The sequence below is a fragment of the Neovison vison genome, chromosome 1, assembly GCF_020171115.1.
Source record: "Neovison vison isolate M4711 chromosome 1, ASM_NN_V1, whole genome shotgun sequence".
Lineage (NCBI taxonomy): Eukaryota > Metazoa > Chordata > Mammalia > Carnivora > Mustelidae > Neogale > Neogale vison.
Genome location: NC_058091.1, coordinates 244,558,941 through 244,577,817, shown reverse-complemented (window position 1 = coordinate 244,577,817; position 18,877 = coordinate 244,558,941). Strand labels below are relative to the sequence as shown.

General features: G+C 40.9%; 1 protein-coding gene across 1 annotated transcript; it reads right to left on the bottom strand.

The window, feature by feature from the left end:
* Positions 1-2,569: 2,569 nt before the first annotated feature.
* C1H5orf15 (chromosome 1 C5orf15 homolog) lies at positions 2,570-18,331 on the bottom strand. The gene is made up of 3 exons (XM_044227676.1): positions 18,130-18,331; positions 5,266-5,792; positions 2,570-4,095 (listed from the first exon to the last, which is right to left on the bottom strand). Exons 1-3 carry the CDS (start codon positions 18,266-18,268, stop codon positions 3,964-3,966), a joined length of 798 nt encoding a protein of 265 aa, XP_044083611.1. The 5' UTR covers positions 18,269-18,331; the 3' UTR covers positions 2,570-3,963.
* Between the last annotated feature and the right edge of the window lie 546 nt (positions 18,332-18,877).

Genomic DNA, 18,877 nt, shown 5'->3' with positions numbered 1-18,877 from the left:
ACTACCGGGCACCTGGGTGGTTCAGTGGGTTAAGCCTCTGCCTTCAGCTCAGGTCATGATCTCAGGTCCTGGGATCTAGTCCCACATCAGGCTTTCTGCTCAGCAGGGAGCCTGTTCCTCCCCTCTCTCTCTGCCTGCCTGCCTACTTGTGATCTCTGTCAAATAAATAAATAAAATCTTTAAAAAAAAAAAAGAGGGACGCCTGGGTGGCTCAGTTGGTTGGACGACTGCCTTCGGCTTGGGTCATGATCCCGGAGTCCCGGGATCAACCCACATCGGGCTCCCAGCTCCATGGGGAGTCTGCTTCTCCCTCTCACCTTCTCCTCGCTCATGCTCTGTCTCACTGTCTCTCTCTCAAATGGATAAATAAAATCTTTTTAAAAATAAATAATAAAAATAAAAAAGAACTATCATGCGATCTAGCAGTTCCACTTCAGTTATGTATCTGAAAAAAATGAGATCACCAGCTCGAGGAGATATCTGCACCCTAGATTTGCTGCAGTTTTTCTCATGGTGACCAAGACAAAGAAACAACCTAGATGTCCATCGTTGGGATGGGTGAAGAAAATATGGTACACACACACACACATAAACACACAGTGGAGATATATTTAACCATAAAAAGAAGAGAGAGAAAAAGTAAGAGAGAAGGAACCAGTGCCTTTTGTGATAACATGGATAGGCCATGGGCTGTTTGGATAAAGCAGACACACATCTTGGTTCTCCCCCACTGCGTGCAGTTCTGGGTTCCCAATCTCAGTAGCATTATTAGACCCTATGCCAACAATGTGAGCCGGTGCTGAGTGTCATTTGTCTTGATTTCCTTCTTCCCTAATTTCACAACCACATCAGTGAACAATTTCAAGGGGCCTAGTAGGAGCCCGGCAAGGCTGAATATGGGGCCAGAGATGAGTCAGAACCAGTCTTCCTTTCTCTAGCTTACATTCTGGGGCAAGCTATAGAGGGCCACCCCTGCACACATTCTGAGGCTGCACTCTCCCTCATGAGATCACATCTAAAATCAAAACTCCAGTCAAGACATTCCTGCCTGCACAAACTCAAAATGTCTGTTTGTGTTTGCCTCACCAGTTTCAAAGCATTCCTTTCAGGTACGGTACAGAAACAGAACCAAAGGGTAATCTCCTATGCCACTAATCTCCACATTTGATGCAGAGTGCCTCGTCTACCCAGGATGTGACACTGAGAGAAGGGAGCACACAGCACACCTAAGTTGGTGACACTGGTACTGGAAGACTCAAGCGTGGGTCTCATTTGTGCCATCCAGTCCTACGTATGCCTCCTCTGCCTCCTGTAAACCAACAAACTGATTCCAAAATGAAATGTTCATCACATAGAAATAGAACCAAGAATTGGAAACCACCTAAATATTCAACAGGAAAATAGCTAAATAAAGTAGCTATTAAGGGCAGCTTTTTTTTTTTTTATTTATGTTTTTTGTTTTTTTAGGGACACCTGGGTGGCTCAGTCAGTTAAGCATCTGCCTTCAGCTCAGGTCATGATGCCAGGATACAGGAGTTGAGCCCCACATTGGGCTCCCTGCTCAGCAGAGAGTCTGCGGGAGATCCTCTCTCTCCCTCTTCCTCTCTCCCTCCCCCCACTGTGTACGCTCTCTCTCAAATAAATTCTTTTTTTCTTTAAGATTTTGTTTATTAATTTGAGAGAGAGAGAGAGAGAGAGATCACAAGGAGGTGGAAAGACAGGCAGAGAGAGAGGGGGAAGCAGGCTACCTGATGAGCAGAGAGCCTGTGGGGCTCGATCCCAGGACCCTGAGATCATGACCTGAGCTGAAGGCAGAGGCTTAACCCACTGAGCCACCCAGGCACCCCTAAATAAAATCTTTTTTAAAAATAAGATTTATGGGGCACCTGGTTGGCTCAGTGTCCTAGGGCCTCTGCCTTCAGCTCAGGTCATGATCTCAGGTCCTGGGATTGAGTCCCACATCGGACTCTCTGCCTGCCTCTCTACCTGCTTGTGATCTCTCTCACTGTCAAATAAATAAAATCTTTGAAAAAAAAGTAAGATTTATGTTTTTTAAGTAATCTCCACATCCAACACGGGGCTCAAACTCACAACCCCAAAATCAAGAGTCAGATGCTCTGCCAACTGAGCCAGTCAGGCATCCCACTGGCAGCATGTCCACTCAGTGTATGATGTGATGCTCCAAAAGTCAAAGACTATTTGACTGCAGCACTGGGGCGTGGAATGCAAAAAGACTGTGCCATCAGGAAAAGCCCAAGAACCCTAGACCCACTAAGGGGGTATGAGCTTCCTGACAGGGGAACCTTCAACAGGGACACAACAAGGAGGCCAGAACTCCAGAAACTATATATTGATTTAGCTGCTTTCTTTGCAATCCTACTTTGCCAGTTTTCAATAAACTTCAGTACCTAGCAGAAAACTGGACCTAAAATAGAATTTGAAATCTAAGAGGATTCAAAGAAGCAGAGTACTATCGCTAAAAGGAACAAAAACAAGCTGGTCAGTTTAGCTTCCTCCCAAACAAAGCATGACCCCTGTCACCACCCAAAGGAAGGACTCCATGCCATCATTAAAATGAAACACACTTTTAATATCATAGATTTATATCTTTGCCATTTATTTTTAAAATCTTATTCAAAATATTAAATAATACAATTTCAGATATGAAAAATTACTGCAATAAAACAGTTCAGGTGTATTTCCACTGTGCTCCCCTTATCAGGACAGTAAATTGTCCACCTGAAAGAAATGGTGGACTGCCCTACTTCTTCCATCTTCAGACAAAGCACATGCCCACTGGCTCTCCTGGGCTTTCTGAACAGGTGTTCAACATATAGTAAGGGTTATGTTTTCTAAAAAGTTGCAGTGACATTTGTAAGTCAACCATGGTTCAAATCACATATTTACATACTGATCAACTCTTTATTATATAAAGACAGGCTAAAATGAAATACAGTAAATAATTTCCAGTTGCTGTGAAAAACAAAACAAAAGAAAATAAAACAAGTACGGGGGAGAAAAAGTCAGTGTACACATATATCCTTTATGTATACAAACAACTTCATTCAGGTGTAATTTTAATTTGAAAGGCCTAGACACAATATTATTTAAGTGATAATGGCCCCTAAGATTTATCCAAACTTACTATAAAATAATAAACAAAGTGAACAAATCTGATACAATTTCAAACTCTACTCCTTACTTGAAAGCTTGGAGGAACCCATGCTACAATCAATTGCTAACTAAAAGCAATTGTATGTGTATTTAATATTTTGCCACAATTTCTATCTCTAAATTTAATTCAGTAATTCAAGCCAATATATGGTATCTCTGGAACATTTTATCTATGTCCACTGCAAACCACAGAGTCTCTCTATTGCCAGAATTTCTAGAGACATTTATTAATGTGTTGCCTAAAACTGCAGTCGGATTGAGCAATATCATTATCTTAAATTATGTTTAAATTATCCAAAAATATGCAAATCAATTTTCCTGAAAGAAAAAATGATACTTATATGCCAAGCACTATTACACACATCCTTGTAGATTACAGTTTGGGAGCACAAAATGTGTGCTAAAAATATAGTACTTGGATGGCAGAAAGAGAATCTGAGCCAGCAGTTCCAGATAATGTTAGGATTTAGTTGAAGGCTAGGATCTTTTAAAACTAGCATTACCAATACTTCCAGAAGAAGTACAATAAAGAAATCTAAAACAAAACTAACAGAGAACGCTTAGCTCCACATTCTGGACACCTGATTAAATTTACCTCTAAAAGTGTAGATAAAAAATTATATACTTCTTGTTTGTGACATTTCATTTCCAAAGCACCAAGGCAAAATAAAGAGAGACCCCCATCTCTCATTTAAGTACCAACTGCCTATGGCAAAACATCTGCACAATATTATATAAAAAAGTCAAGCAAATAAAATTACATAATAAGCAAACTCAAATCACAGTGCTTTAAAAAATATAATCATTGGTAATCTTCAGAGAAGGCATGGCCTCATTAACATTCTGGTCTAGACGATGATATTCCACTGTTTTGGAACAAAGACCATCACGCCATTTTCTGCTTTGAACCAGAAGGAAAATCTGGAAAATAAAATAAAATAAAATAAATTAGATATGCCAAAAAGAAAATAGAGGATATGCTAAAAGTATAACAAGTATAAAAAGGTTTTATACAAGCCTAGGTTACCAAATTCAAAAAGTAAAAAAACAATAACAAAAGGGCTTTACTTTCCCTCTTGTAAACAAAAACAGAGCTACTCAAATTTTAATGTACAGTGTGCTTGCTGAAGACTGATTCTGGATTCTATCTATAGAAATGAATTAGGAAACCACAGTGGAGCCCAGAAGCCTGCCTATTTAACAAGTCCCTTAGATGTTTAGAACAGATATGGCCCAACATTTCAACACTGGGATAGAGTATCACTGGCACTCAAAATAAATATGTAATGATTTTATAGCCAGGGAAAAAAATTATTAAATACTATTAAGTTCAATGTTTACTTAATTAGAAGTATTAAATAACCAATCTTTCTGGAGCACAGGGGAGCTCAGTCATTAAGCATCTGCCTTCACCTCAGGTCATGATCCCAGGGTCCTGGGATCGAGCCCCATGTCACGCTTCCTATTTGGCAGGAAGCCTGCTTCTCCCTCTTGCACTCGCCCTGCTTGTGTTCCCTCTCTCACTGTGTCTCTGTCAAATAAATAAATAAAATCTTAAAAAAAAAAAAAAAACTTTCTCCATAAATATTCCCACTGAAGTAGAAATGGTAACTTAAGATGTAACATCTCAGGCGCCTGGGTGGCTCAGTGGGTTAAGCCGCTGCCTTCGGCTCAGGTCATGATCTCAGGGTCCTGGGGTCGAGTCCCGCATCGGGCTCTCTGCTCTCTGCTCAGCCGGGAGCCTGCTTCCTCCTCTTTCTCTCTGCCTGCCTCTCTGCCTACTTGTGATCTCTCTCTGTCAAATAAATAATAAATAAATAAAATCCTTTAAAAAAAAAAAAACACTAGGCTTTGGTTTTGCTCATTAAAAAACAATTCTACTTCTTTTTTTAGAAGCACACAAGGTAAAGCAATGTCTGTAATTTGTTAAAACATACCACGAGTTTATAAACTGATCAGACATTTTGAAATTTTACCATCAATTTAAACTTGACTGAAAAAGAAAAAAAATTCTGAATTATCAAAACATTAATAAGAAATAGGACTGAGATAATTAAGGGCAATTAGAGGGGCTGAAAACCCCAAACATACCTTCCTTTTGTTGTGATATGTAATGTAAACAACAGCAATACAAAAAGCAAAAATAATAAGATGAAAAAAGAAATGGCTATCTTCCTCTTCCATATTTGAGGATGGGGTCTTAAAAGATCTCACTGACTGTTCAATTTCCATGTAGTTCCTGTTTTCTTCCAGAGCCTCACTGGACTCCTCGTCCCTGGGGCTGGTGGTCCAGTCATAGTCTGGTTCTCCATAGTCTCCATTGTCCAGAGTGTCTTTGGCAGTGGACGGAGAACTATTGAGTGTGAGAAGATCCTCCTCCTCTATGCTGGGATCTTCATTGTTATCTGTTTCCTCTTGAGACAGAGAAGTAGTAGGTGAGGGATGAGGGGCTACAGATGCCCCTCCACCTTTCTCTGTACTAGTTGTGGGTCGGAGAGTGGTGCTGATTTGGAAGACAGAAAGGTTGGTTTGGTTTTCATGTGTTAAAGCACTCATATTTGGAGCAGAAACATCTTGCTGAGGTACAGCGTGGCCCGGCAAATCAGTTTGTGGTTGAGCTAGAATAAAGAATATTAAACTGAAAGCTCCAACTTCATCTCCACCAGGCTACAAGCATATTTACCTAAATTTTTCACTAAGCATTTCTCTTTGCCAAATTCCTTTCCCTTGAGAATTTGTTAATAAGTCTCAATGGCCAGCAATCAGTTACATGTCTTCTTAGTCAACTATTCATCAGGTAATAACTCTTTAGCCAGAAAGTAAGAAGTTTAGCACAATAAAAGACCTGCTACATTACACAGCCTGTCATCAAAAGATAAAGGAAAGAATAGATGGGATAACTTTGGGTCATAACGGTGAAATTCATACAAAGCTCTTTCTTATCCATCCCCTCTGTTTTCATTTCAAAAAGGGGCTGGACTTCAATAACCCTTGTCCAGACTGCACCCCATCTCCAAAACAGAAAGACTAGTGGCTGATCCTGGCTCAAGGAGGTCACAAACTAGATACAGAATGTGAACCTATCGGGTGCCTAGGTGGCTCAATCAGTCAGGCATCTGCCTTTTGGCTGAGGTCATAATCCCAGAGTCTGGGGATAAAGCCCTGAGTCTGGCTCTCTGCTTAGCAGGAAGTCTGCTTCTCCCATTACCTCTGATGCTTGCCCTGCTTGTGCTTTCTTTCTTTCTCTCTCTCTCTCAAATAAATAAAATCTTTCTAAAAAATGTGAACCTAAATATTTTCAATACAATACAACAAATTTAAGAAGAGCTATAAGCAAGCTGTAATCAGCATTTCTAAGTGATACTAGAACCTGAAGACCAACTTCCTTTCTTTCTTCCTTCCTTCCTTTCTTTCTTTTAGGTACTCTTAGGAAGAAGAAAGCAAAAACTCGAGGGGAAGAAAAGGAAATTGGATTAGGAACTTGAAAACTTAAGTGTTTAAAAATAAACTATTTTATTTTTAAGATTTTATTTATTTATTTGACAGACAGAGATCACAAGTAGGCAGAGAGAGGAGGAAGCAGGCTCTCTGCTGAGCAGAGAGCACAGGGCGCCCTGAGATCATGACCTGAGTGGAAAGGCGGAGGCTTTAACCCACTGAGCCACCCCGGTGTCCTGAACTAGACTATTTTTTAAAGATTGGGTAAGGCAATCCAGAATGGGAATGACACCAAATACGTACAAGCTCTTATTTCCCTATGCTCCCACCCACTCAGTATGGTTTACTAAAGTAGTTTAAATTACTTACAGAAGTAACTCTATACACCAAAAGTTCAGAAGAATCCCTGCTGAAATTTAACAGTGTTTCTAATATACAATCTAACGTAGTATCTGTTGAAAAGCTTTAAGAATACCCATTATACTTGTAAAAAAAAAATGAACTGTCTGGGGCACCTGGATAGTGAAGTTGGTCAAGCATCTAACTTGATTTTGGCTCAGCATCTCAGCTGAGATTTTGGCTCATGATCTCAGCATCATGAGATCAAGCCTGTGTTGGGCTCCACATTTAGCAGAGTCTGCTTAAGACTCTCTCTCCTTCTCCTTCTGCCCTTCCCCAATTTGTGCTCTTTCTCTCTCTCTCTCTGAAAGTATATAAATCTTTTTTTTTTTTAAAGATGAATTGTCACATGAGATCTAAAAACACAAAGATACTATTTTAAAGCCTATCAAATTAAAGTAAAATACTTTGTAGGGGTAAGATTAAACCAAATCATTCCTGGGCTTTCACAAACATGTGTATGCACGTAAATCAACAGCCTAACAGACCACTATATGTTAAAACATGTAATACTTGAATACATGAATACACTCTGGTTTGTGTATCATAGTTGACAACTCTTTTGTATAGAAAAAATGGCTAGTTTCAATGAGACTGACTGGAATTTCTTAGAAAAAAAATTAGTAAATTGGTTAAAAAAATTTAGTAAATTAGTAAAACTGCCTTAAAGTATTTTCAACAGTTGGCTCCCTGAAACTTTCCATTAGAAGAAAACAAAGAGGGCTCCTGGGTGGCTCAGTGGGTTAAGCCGCTGCCTTCGGCTCAGGTCATGATCTCAGGGTCCTGGGATCGAGTCCCGTGTCGGGCTCTCTGCTCGGCAGGGAGCCTGCTTCCTTCTCTCTCTCTCTGCCTGCCTCTCCATCTGCTTGTGATTTCTCTCTGTCAAATAAATAAATAAAATCTTTAAAAAAAAAAAAAAAGAAGAAGAAGAAAACAAAGAAAGAGGGCCTACAATTGAGTACCGTAGTCAGAAATCAAGAATTTCTTAAGACTTTTTATATTTGCATTTACAAATTACTATTTCTCTGGTATATTTAACTTTCCTATCGAAGTCAGGGAAAATATGATTTAAAAGCTAATTTTTTTAAAGATTTTATTTATTTATTTGAGAGACAGAGAGAATGAGAGAAAGAGAGAGCATGAGTGGAGAAAGGTCAATGGGAAAAGCAGACTCTGAGACTCGATCACAGGACTCCAGTATCATGACCTGAGCCAAAGGCAGTCACTCAACCAACTGAGCCACCCAGGCGCCTCAAAAGCTAATTTTTTTCTTAAAGCTGGGAGCCAACTAACTAACCTTCACTTTTTAAAAAACTGTCTTTCTATATGTGACTTTTAGAATAATCATGTATAGTGCTCACTTCAGCAGCACATATACTAAAATAGAACTATCATGTATATTTAAAGGACACAAGCTGATAGGAGTGCAAATGACTGTAATTATCCCCACCTCCCACCCCTTTCCCTGTCCAGAAACCGATCCACTGTGCACTCTGGAATTCAGTGAGATATCAGCAAATCCCTTCTTTTATCCCTTACTTTCTTTTTATAACTGAAAACTGCTCTCCCTTAAAGACATAATTTCCCTGAAGTCCTTTTAATTAACATTTGTTTATTCACCCACATCCTTGCACCACTGGGTTTGGAAGAGGGGAAAGTATTCTGGGGTGGATGGGGGAGGGGTGAGGGCAGAAGGGCCCTTCCAAACCATTCTCCCATTCCCCCCCTTAAATGCACCGGCCTTGATTCTCCCATCATCAGCTATAATCCAATAACCTTTGTCCATCAAAAGTTCCTATTCTCAATGACTTTAGCTCCTGGCTAAAATCAGTTCATTCTACCCAAGTGCTCCTGTCTGGAATTCAAAACATCGACCTCTCTTCTGATAAGCCAGACCTTTCCCTTACCTTATCAAACTTATCAAACCGTGGTCACTATCATCACAACTCTTCCATAATCTCAACTGCAGGCAACCTACTTGCTGATATGACCACCTATCCTAATTCATTCTCTTGCCTTCATAGTTCAAAAGGACCTATGATTCTCTGATTCCACCATCTTTTCAGTCCCCCATGACCACCATCCCATCCTTGCCCAATACCCTTGTCCTTTCTCTTTACCAAGATTCAATTTTGTAGTCAGCCATGAACCCTCCCTTATGTACACCACCAATCCCCTTCCCCCTTGCTCACGCTGTCCCATTCACTTGGCAAGGCTACATCCCATTCACTTGGCAAGGCTACATCCCAAGTTCAATCAAACTCTCTGACTACTCCCCATCTGCACCAAGCAGCTAAACATGGCTGGAAATAAATACACAATCATGTCACCATTTTTATTTCATTTTAAATTCAACGCCAAAGATTCAGATGTACATGTAATGTTGCTGGAAATTATACTGTATATTTCTAGTTCATTTAGCCTCCCACTCCCTTAGGAGACCACTCCATTCACATGCTCCTCTGTTCTCAAAAACACCTTCTCTGTTGTCCTCATTTTCAATGGATGGCATTACTTCCTAACTGCTCTGAGAAAAAGGAAGCCATGAGAAGAAAATTTACATGAACTACCAGAACTCTAGACTTATAAATCCAACTGCTACTTGACATCTCCTCTTGGATGTCTGACTTTCAAATTAACATATTCAAAATGAATTCTTACTTAGGCTTCCAGAAGAATGGGAATAGACAAACTTTTCCCTACTCCTCCACTGAAAACAACTAACCCTAGATATTATATATAAAATAACATAAGACTCTGAAAGGTGGAAAGAATAAGGCAGAGTGGTTAGAGGATTCAGGACCTGAGGAACAACCTAGTTGTGACTTCCCTGGATTTTCTTTTTCCCTCACGTATTCTAGACCTGTAGCTAAAGAAACCAACATGGAAACATCAATGAGTATGTACAAAAACATGCCCTCTCCTGTCCCACTACAAAAAAAAAAAAAAGCCTGTTCTCTCTAACCAATAAAATTAGGAGAGAGGCAGCCTAGCAAGAAAGAAAACTTTAGAAAATGACTGCTCTACTCCAGGCAAACACTTACACACACACACTGTAGCTCTGCTCTCATCCATACCAGCAAAGGCCAAGTAGAAAGCCTACTGCAGAAGCCACCTTCTGCAGGCTGTACCAAGGTGCCTCTTCCCCCTCCACAGTGTAATGGTGTCAGAAGAGGCCTAGTATCGAGTCAAGACTTTAATCATCATCCAGTAGTAACAAGGCCACCCCCACCACTGGATAAGGAGAGAAAATACTCCCACCCTAGTCCAGAAGTAACAAGAAGACCATTACCCTTTGGGTGTCAACAGAGATCAAGAGGAGACCCTAGAGTTCTACAGCTACCTGACAGTACTGTGCAGAAACCCCCTCCTCCCCTGCCAGAGCAATGTCATAAAAAGCGAACCAAAAGAGAAAGTTAAGACCCAAGGCTTAAAAACACGAACTCCCACAACTCACCCAGTATGAAATACATCATGTGAATAGCCCTATAACTATTAACACAATTGAATCTTTAATTTTAAAACTCCAAAAGAATTAATCTCCAGTCCCAAATGGTTTTATGGAGAATTAAATGTTTAAAGAACTATCACCAACTCTACAGAATCTCTCCCAGAGAACATGAGGAAACACTGTGCAATTTATTTTATGAAGCCAATATTATCTTGATACCAAAACAAAACCACTACATAAAAAGAAAACTACACACTAGTATTTTTCATGAACAAAGCTGCAAAAATCCTTAACAAAATATTAGCAAATAGAAATCAGTAATATATAAAAAGAATAATATTCCATGAACAAAGGTTATTCCAGGGTGCAAAACTAATTCAGTATTCAAAAATCAATTAATGCAATCCACCATATTAACAAGTTAAATAAACCTTGACCTAAGTCTCACACCTTATACAAAAATGAACTAAAAATGGATCACAGGAGCACCTGGCTGCCTCAGAGGAGCACGTGACTCTTGATCCTTGGGTCATGAGTCCAAGCCCCATACTGGGTGTAAAGATTACTTGGGACGCCTGGGTGGCTCAGTTGGTTAAGCAGCTGCCTTCGGCTCAGGTCATGATCTCAGCGTCCTGGGATCGAGTCCCACATCGGGCTCCTTGCTCGGCAGGGAGCCTGCTTCTCCCTCTGCCTCTGCCTGCCTCTCTGTCTGCCTGTGCTCGCTCTCTCTCCCTCTCTCTCTGACAAATAAATAAAATCTTAAAAAAAAAAAATAACAATAATAAATAAATACATAAAAATATAAATATAAAATTTTTTAAAGATTTTATTTATTCATTTGAAAGAGAGAGAGACAGAGACCACAAGCAGGGGGAGAAAGAGAAGCAGATACCCCCACCCCCTGCTGCTGAGCTGTTAATCCAACGCAGAACTGGATCCCAGGACCTGGAGAACACGACCTGAGCCGAAGGCAGATGTTCAACCATCTGAGCCACCCAGGCAACCTTGGATCACAAATTTAAATGTAAAATGTAGGGACACCTAGGAACTCAGTCAGTTAAGCATCCAACTCTTGGTTTCAGCTCAGGTCATGATCTCAGGGTCATGAGATCAAGGCCACCTCCTGCTCCACACTCAACACAAATTCTGCTTGGAATTCTCTCCCTCTTTCTTTCCCTTCCCCTGGGCTCCTCCCCTTGCTCTGAAGTGCACACATGTGCTTGCTCTCTCAAATAAATCTTTAAAAAATAAAAATAAATGTAAAATCATAAAGCTTTCTAAAGACAAAGGGAAAAAAATCTTTAGAATCTAGGACTAGGCACAAATTTGTAGACCTGACACACAATACATAAAAAGAAAAAAAAATCCATAAATTTGATTTATCAAAATGAAAAACTTTTGCTCCATGAAAGACTTTCCCGTGAGGATGAAAAGATAAGCTATACAAAGAAAGAAATATTTGTGAGATCCAATGCAAAAAAGGACTAGCATCCAGAATACATTAAAAAAAACCTGAAAACTTGGGGCGCCTGGGTGGCTCAGTGGGTTGGGCCTCTGCCTTAGGTTCAGGTCATGATCTCGGGGTCCGAGATTGAACCCTATATTGGGCTCTCTGCTCGGCAGGGAGCCTGCTTCTCTGTCACTTATGATCTCTCTGTCAAATTAAAGAAAAAAAAATCTGAAAACTCAAAAATGAAAAACCTAACCATCCAATTAGAACACAGGCAACAGACACAAAGGCACATTTCACCGACGAGAATAAACAGATGGCAAATAAGCACAGGAAAAGATATTAGCCACTAGGGACATGCAAATTAAAACCACAATAAAGCTATTACTGTACACCTATCAGAATGACTAAAATTAAAAAGTAATGACAACACCAAATATTGGCAAAGATGCAGAGAAGCTAGATCACTTAAATGCTGCTGGTGGTAACATAAAATAGGACAACTATGACAGAAAACAGTTTGCCAGTTCCTTAAAAAACTAAATACGTAACTACCATATGACCCAGCTAATGCACTCCTGGGCATTTATCCCAAAGAAATGAAAACTTAAAATCACACAGAAAATCCACACATGAAAGTTTGTAGCAGCTTTAATCATAAAAGTCAAAAACTGGAAGCAACCCAGATGTCCTTCAAAGGATGAGTGGTTAAACAAGTGCAGTGTGTCTATATAATATCAGAGTATTACTCAGCAATAAAAAAGAACAAACTACTGACACATGAAACAACTTGATGAATCTACAAAGAATTACGCTAGGTAAAAAAATTAAAATTAAAAAAAAGCCAATTCCAAAAAGTTACATACTATATGATTCCATTTATATCACATTCCTCAAATGATAAAATTAAAGAAATAAAGAACAGATTAGTGATTGTCAGGATTTCAAGATGGAGTGGGGATAGGAAGGAAGTAGGAGTGACTATAAAAAAGCAACACAAGAGGTTGGTGAAAATGCTCTTTATCTCGACTGTATCCATGTCAATACCGTGGTTGTGACATGGTACTACAGTTTCTTAAGATGGGGAAATGGGTAAAGGGTATACAGAATCTATATTATTTCTTACAATTGTAAGTGAATCTACAAGTATTTCAAAATAAAAAGTTTAAGGAAACATACTTTTACTTCCCACTCCAAAAGAGTAAGGCCTTCTAAACCCTCTGCCTGCTTCTACTTTAACTCCTACTGTCTGCTTTTGACATAGCAGCCAGAGTAATCCTGTAAAAACTTAAGTTCAATTATGCTTAAAACCCTCCGGGAGCTCTCCATTTTCTCTCAAATGTAAAACTCTAAGTCTTTGTAATAGCCTACAAGATCCTACATGATCTGGCACCCATTACCTCAACCTCATCTCTTACTAAACTCCCAAACTACTCTATCCCTGTTGCCTACTTAACGGATAGCAATACCTGTTTACTAAACATGCTCTTGCCCCAATTCTCACCACAAACCCTACACTACTTCCCAAGTAGCATCTTTGCACCTATCACACTCTCTGAAAAGCCTTTCCCATAGTTTTCAGCCAGGCAAAAACCACTCATTCTTCTAAGGGTATCTCCAATATCACTCCATTTGTTATTATAACTCCAATACCTAGCACCAAGTAGGAGCAAAGTTAATAAGTATTATTCAGGGGTGCCTGGGTGGCTCAGTGGGTTAAGCCTCCCTCGTGCCTTCAGCTTAGGTTATGATCTCAGGGTCTCAGCATCGAGCCCCGCATCGGGCTCTCTGCTCAGCAGGGAGCCTGCTTCCCCCTCTCTCTCTACCTGCTTGTGATCTCACTCTCTCTGTCAAATAAATAAATAAAATCTTTAAAAAAAATAGTAAGTATTGTTCAAGGAGTAAAAACTTGGACCTCCTGGTCCTCCACTCCTTCAAACCAGAGAATACGATCTAGGCAGAAATGAAGAGTATTCAGAACAAAGTGACTCTGACTTTATGGATTTAATTGCTGAGCTTCTACAATCATATGTATTACTTTAGATTTCTAAATGTCCCACTTTTACCCTTTTCTATTTGATATTACCACTCTAGTTAAACATTTTTTTTTCCTAAAGATTTTATTTATTTATTTATTTGACAGAGAGAGAGATCACAAGTAGGTAGAGAGGCAGGCAGAGGTGGGGGGAAGCAGGTTCCCTGCTGAGCAGAGAGCCCTATACGGGGCTCAATCCCAGGACTCTGAGACCATGACCCAAGCCGAAGGCATAGGCTTAACTCACTGAGCCACCTAGGCGCCCCTAAAACAACATTTTAAAAATGACTTTCTACATTAAATTCTCTCTCTTTTTTTTTAACGGGTCTCTTTAAAAAACTGTCTTAAAATAGATTACAACAATAACTCTTTTTTTAAAAAAGATTTTATTTATTTGTCAGATAGAGAGAGAGCGAGCACAGGCAGACAGAATGGCAGGCAGAGGCAGAGGGAGAAACAGGCTCCCCGCCGAGCAAGGAGCCCGATGTGGGACTCGATCCCAGTACGCCAGCCACCCAGGTGTCCCACAATAACTCTTCAACAAGAATGCAGAGTACCCTGCATGGGCACTGAGTACCCAGAATGGGCACTGAGGCAACAGTGCCTCAAAAATGAGCCCCACATCGGGCTCTCTGCTCAGCAGGAAGCCTGCTTCCCTCTCTCTCTCTGCCTGACTCTCCATCTACTTGTGATTTCTCTCTGTCAAATAAATAAATAAAATCTTTAAAAAAAAATTAAACATATTACAAATTCAATTTAGGTGACCATTTGGGAGCAATCCGATGGCAAACAGAGAAAGAAGGCATTTTTGAAATGACGTGGTAAGACCTAATCATAAGATGATCATCTAGTGATCCAAAACAATGCTTATATTAATTTTTTTAGATTTTGTCAAAATAAAAATATAAAACTTTAAAATCCTTACAGATTGCCAAGAATACAACCAAGTACTGCAATTTTAAGAAACCTAATATGAGGGGCACCTAGGTGGTTCAGTGGGCAGGCAAGAATTCTACCACCGAACCACCAATGCCCAGTAGGTGGCTCAGTGGGTTAAAGCCTCTGCCTTCAGCTCAGGTCATGATCCCAGGGTCCTAGGATAGAGCACCGCAGGGAGCTCAGCAGGGAGCCTGCTTCCCTTCCTCTCTCTCTCTCTCTCTCTCTCTCTCTCTCTGCCTACTTGTGATCTCTGTCAAATAAATTAAAATCTTTAAAAAAAAAAAAGAAAGAAACCTAATATAAAACAAGTTTAAATAAATCTAATGCAGTGACTTCCTAACTTTCTATGCTTACTTGAAGTTTGGAACTCAACACATCTTATTTGGCTGTTTTTTTTTTATTAAAAGAGTAATTACGTTGGGGTGCCTGGGTGGTTCAGTCTGCTAGGTGTCTGCCTTTGGCTTGGGTCATGATCCTGGGGTGCTGAGACTGAGCCACGAATTGGGCTCCCTGCTCAGCAGGGAGTCTGCTTCTCTCTCTCCCTCTGCCCCTCCCCCTGCTTGTGTTCTCTCAAAATAAATTTAAAAATCTTTAAAATAAAAAAAATTAAACAAAAGAGTAATTACTTGAAATTGCTCTATCATAAGGTAAGCTTACAAAAAACACTTCTCTTACCAAAGTTTTACAAATGGCATGCAGCACTGCAATGTAGCTGCCTCCTTCTTAAGAGCATATGTTAGTTTACATTCAAATTATTTTTACAAGAGAATAAGAATTTTAAATTGACAGAAAGACTTAATAAAAAAAAAAAGAAAGATTATCTAACATGTCCCAGTTTAGTTGGAGCAGTATTTATGGCGCTCTAATAAATAGAAACAAGAAGACACCTTAATACTCCACATTTCCCCCTTGCTTGACCCTCCCTACAAAATTTTCAACCAGGGGAAAAGCTGTTTATGAACTACAGTTACCAGCTATATATTCCGCAAACTGTATGTCTTAATCATTCCAGTAAGAAATATAAATGCTTAAATGTCAGATTTTGTCTTAAATGATTAAATAACCAAAGCAATCATACCATGTAAGTACTTTGGGAAAAGGAATATTTGCATCAACCAAAGAAATCCTCGTTATATTCTACTCTTGATGAAAGGGCCTTGGGAAAATGAATCTCAGTCCTTCCCCACAAACTTAAGATGCTTCTGGGATGGTGGCTGCCCTGCCCTCACTGCTGCTGGGGAAACCTAAGGAAGTAACCACAGCACTGTAGTAGACGAATGTATGGCTAGACAGCCCCTGTTGGCAAATAAGAAAACACTATCCCATTCACACTGTTTTTCTTCTGAAAATTCCAAAAAGATTTAAGAAGAAGAGCAGGGCTATGTCTGCCTAAAGAAAAAAGGGAATACTAAACAAAATACTGCTTAATCATTACAAATTCTTATTAATAGATTTGCCCCCCTAAGTCTCAGGCCCTAAATTACACACTTCTTTATTTCCTGATAAAGCTTTCAATATCTTCATTCACAATGTAATATTTCTTTTTTTTAACATTTTATTTATTTATTTGATAGAGATCACAAGTAGACAGAAAGGCAGGCAGAGAGAGAGAGGAAGGGAAGCTGGCTCCCCACTGAGCAGAGAGCCCGACATGGGGCTCGATCCCAGGACCCTGAGATCATGACCTGAGCCGAAGGCAGAGGCTTTAACCCACTGAGCCACCCAGGCGCCCCACAATGTAATATTTCTAAGAAAAGAAATACTTAATCACGCAGCATTATTTACAACAGCCAAGATAGAGAAGCAACCTAAATGCCTATGGATGGACAAATAGGTAAATATGTGGTATGTATATACAATGAAATAATACTCAGCCACACACTCACAAAAAATGAAATACAGCATTTGTAACAACATGGATGGACATTGAAGCACTATGCTAACTGAAATAAGTCAGACAGAGAAAGACAAATACCATATGATTTCACCTCTATGGGGGGGAAGAAATCAAAACAACAACAAACAAGCAAACAAGCCAAACTCATATAGAAGAGACTGGTGGTTGCCAGAAAAGAGAGAATTGGAGGTTGGTGAAATGGTAGAGGAGCACCAAAAGGAAGAAACTCCCAATTACAAAATAAGTCATGAGGATGTAATAAATAGCATGGTGACTATGGTCAGTAATAAAGTAATAATGCATATTTGAAAGCTGCAAAGAGAGTAAATCTTAAAAGCTCTTATTACAAGAAAAAAATTTTTGTAACTGTTACAAAATGTGATATGTTGTAACTACATTTATTGAAGTGATCAGTTCCCGGTGTACACGAATACCAAATGTATGTTGTACACCTGAATCTAGCATGTTATATGCCAATCATACCTAAATAAATAATAAAAAGAATTTTAATAAAAAATTTTAAATGAAATAAAATCCTACGACTCTATTTAAATGAAGCAATAGTCTTTTCCAGCTAACCCAGGACACAATGAACCATGTTTACCAAGAATCTCCCTTGTCGCCTTCCTCCTCTCCTCCTCCCAAGCCCCTCAGGAGCCCAGAGCCTCAGTATTCTGGCTCTTTGCCAAGCACCAGAACCTCCCAGATCTCAGAGATGCACCAGTATCCTAAGACAGCTTTCTCCCCTTCACTTTTGCTCTCCAAAAATTATTCCATCAGCTCAGTCTGGTCAGTGCCCCGGCCCACCCTGGTCTTTACCCCTTACCTCACGGTTCCGGAAACCGCCCACACTCCCCTGGCCCCGCTAGACCCCTGCGTGCCTTCCCCCCGCCCTGCCCCCCCCCCACGCACCGGCGTTGGGACCCTCTCTAGACACCACACCTCCTAACCGCGGTCATCTCCTCAGCATCTGTCCCCTCTGTCCCCTCACGACTGCGAGCAATTTCGGAGACCCCACCACTGCTATACCCTGTAGCAACCCATTCTTCAAGATTCTCTAGACACCACCACCACTCCTCCCTCCACGCCCATCTACATACTCTGCTCCCGCTCCCTGGATCCCCGCATCTCTCATCCCCATTTCTCGGCTTCTCAGAGACCCCACCTCCTCAGACTCCCTCAGACACCTTACCCTCCGTCCTCGCCCCTAGAGACCCTGCCCTGTCTACACAGTGCCATCTGCTCCCGACACTCCGAAGCGTCTTTTCCCCGGCCGGGCCTGTCTCACCGCCCGTGCTGGCCCTCCGCGTCTTCCCGCGCCCGCCCTGCCGCCGCGCCCCCTTTACCACTGGACATGGTGGCGGACGCAAGCAGGAGCGCCGGGACCAGCGGCCACGCCAATACTCCGGGGACCTGAAGGCCGGGCGAAGGCCGCAGTTTCCTTTGCACGGTTCCCCTCATCCTCCTCAAGGTAGCAGCGGCCATAACGGACTCCGCCAGGAGCCTGCGCGGTTGCTAGGCTCTACGTCATGACATCAGACACTGCGTAAGGCACCACGGCCTGAGGCATCTACGTCCCAACGTGATGACGTCGCAGCCCAGCGCGGCACTCAGGAAATCCGCGGAGGAGAGAAAGGGTAGGGAGCTGTTGCAGCTGGCCCGCCCCACCCAAGCCCCTGCGGCCTGAGGCTGTAAAGTGTTAGAGAGGGTCAGAGCGCGGCCCTCCCTGCCTGCTATGTGATGAGATATTCTATAGTTCAGGGAAGTATTTTAAAACATTGTTGTTGTTGTTGTTTAAGACTATTTTTCAGTAATCTCTATACCCAAAGTGGGGTCCGAACTTACAACCCTGAGATCAAGTGTGGCATGCTTTATGGACTGAACTAGCCAGGTGCCCCTAAAACATTGTTAGAAGAAAGGGGCACTCGGGTGGCTCAATGGGTTAAGCAGCCAACTCTTTTTTTTTTTTTAACTCAATTAATTAACATACAGTGTATTATCAGTTTCAGAGGTTGAGTTCGGTGATTCATCAGTGTTATATAACACCCAGCGCTCATTCCATTAGGTGCCATCCTTAATGCTCATCAGCCAGTT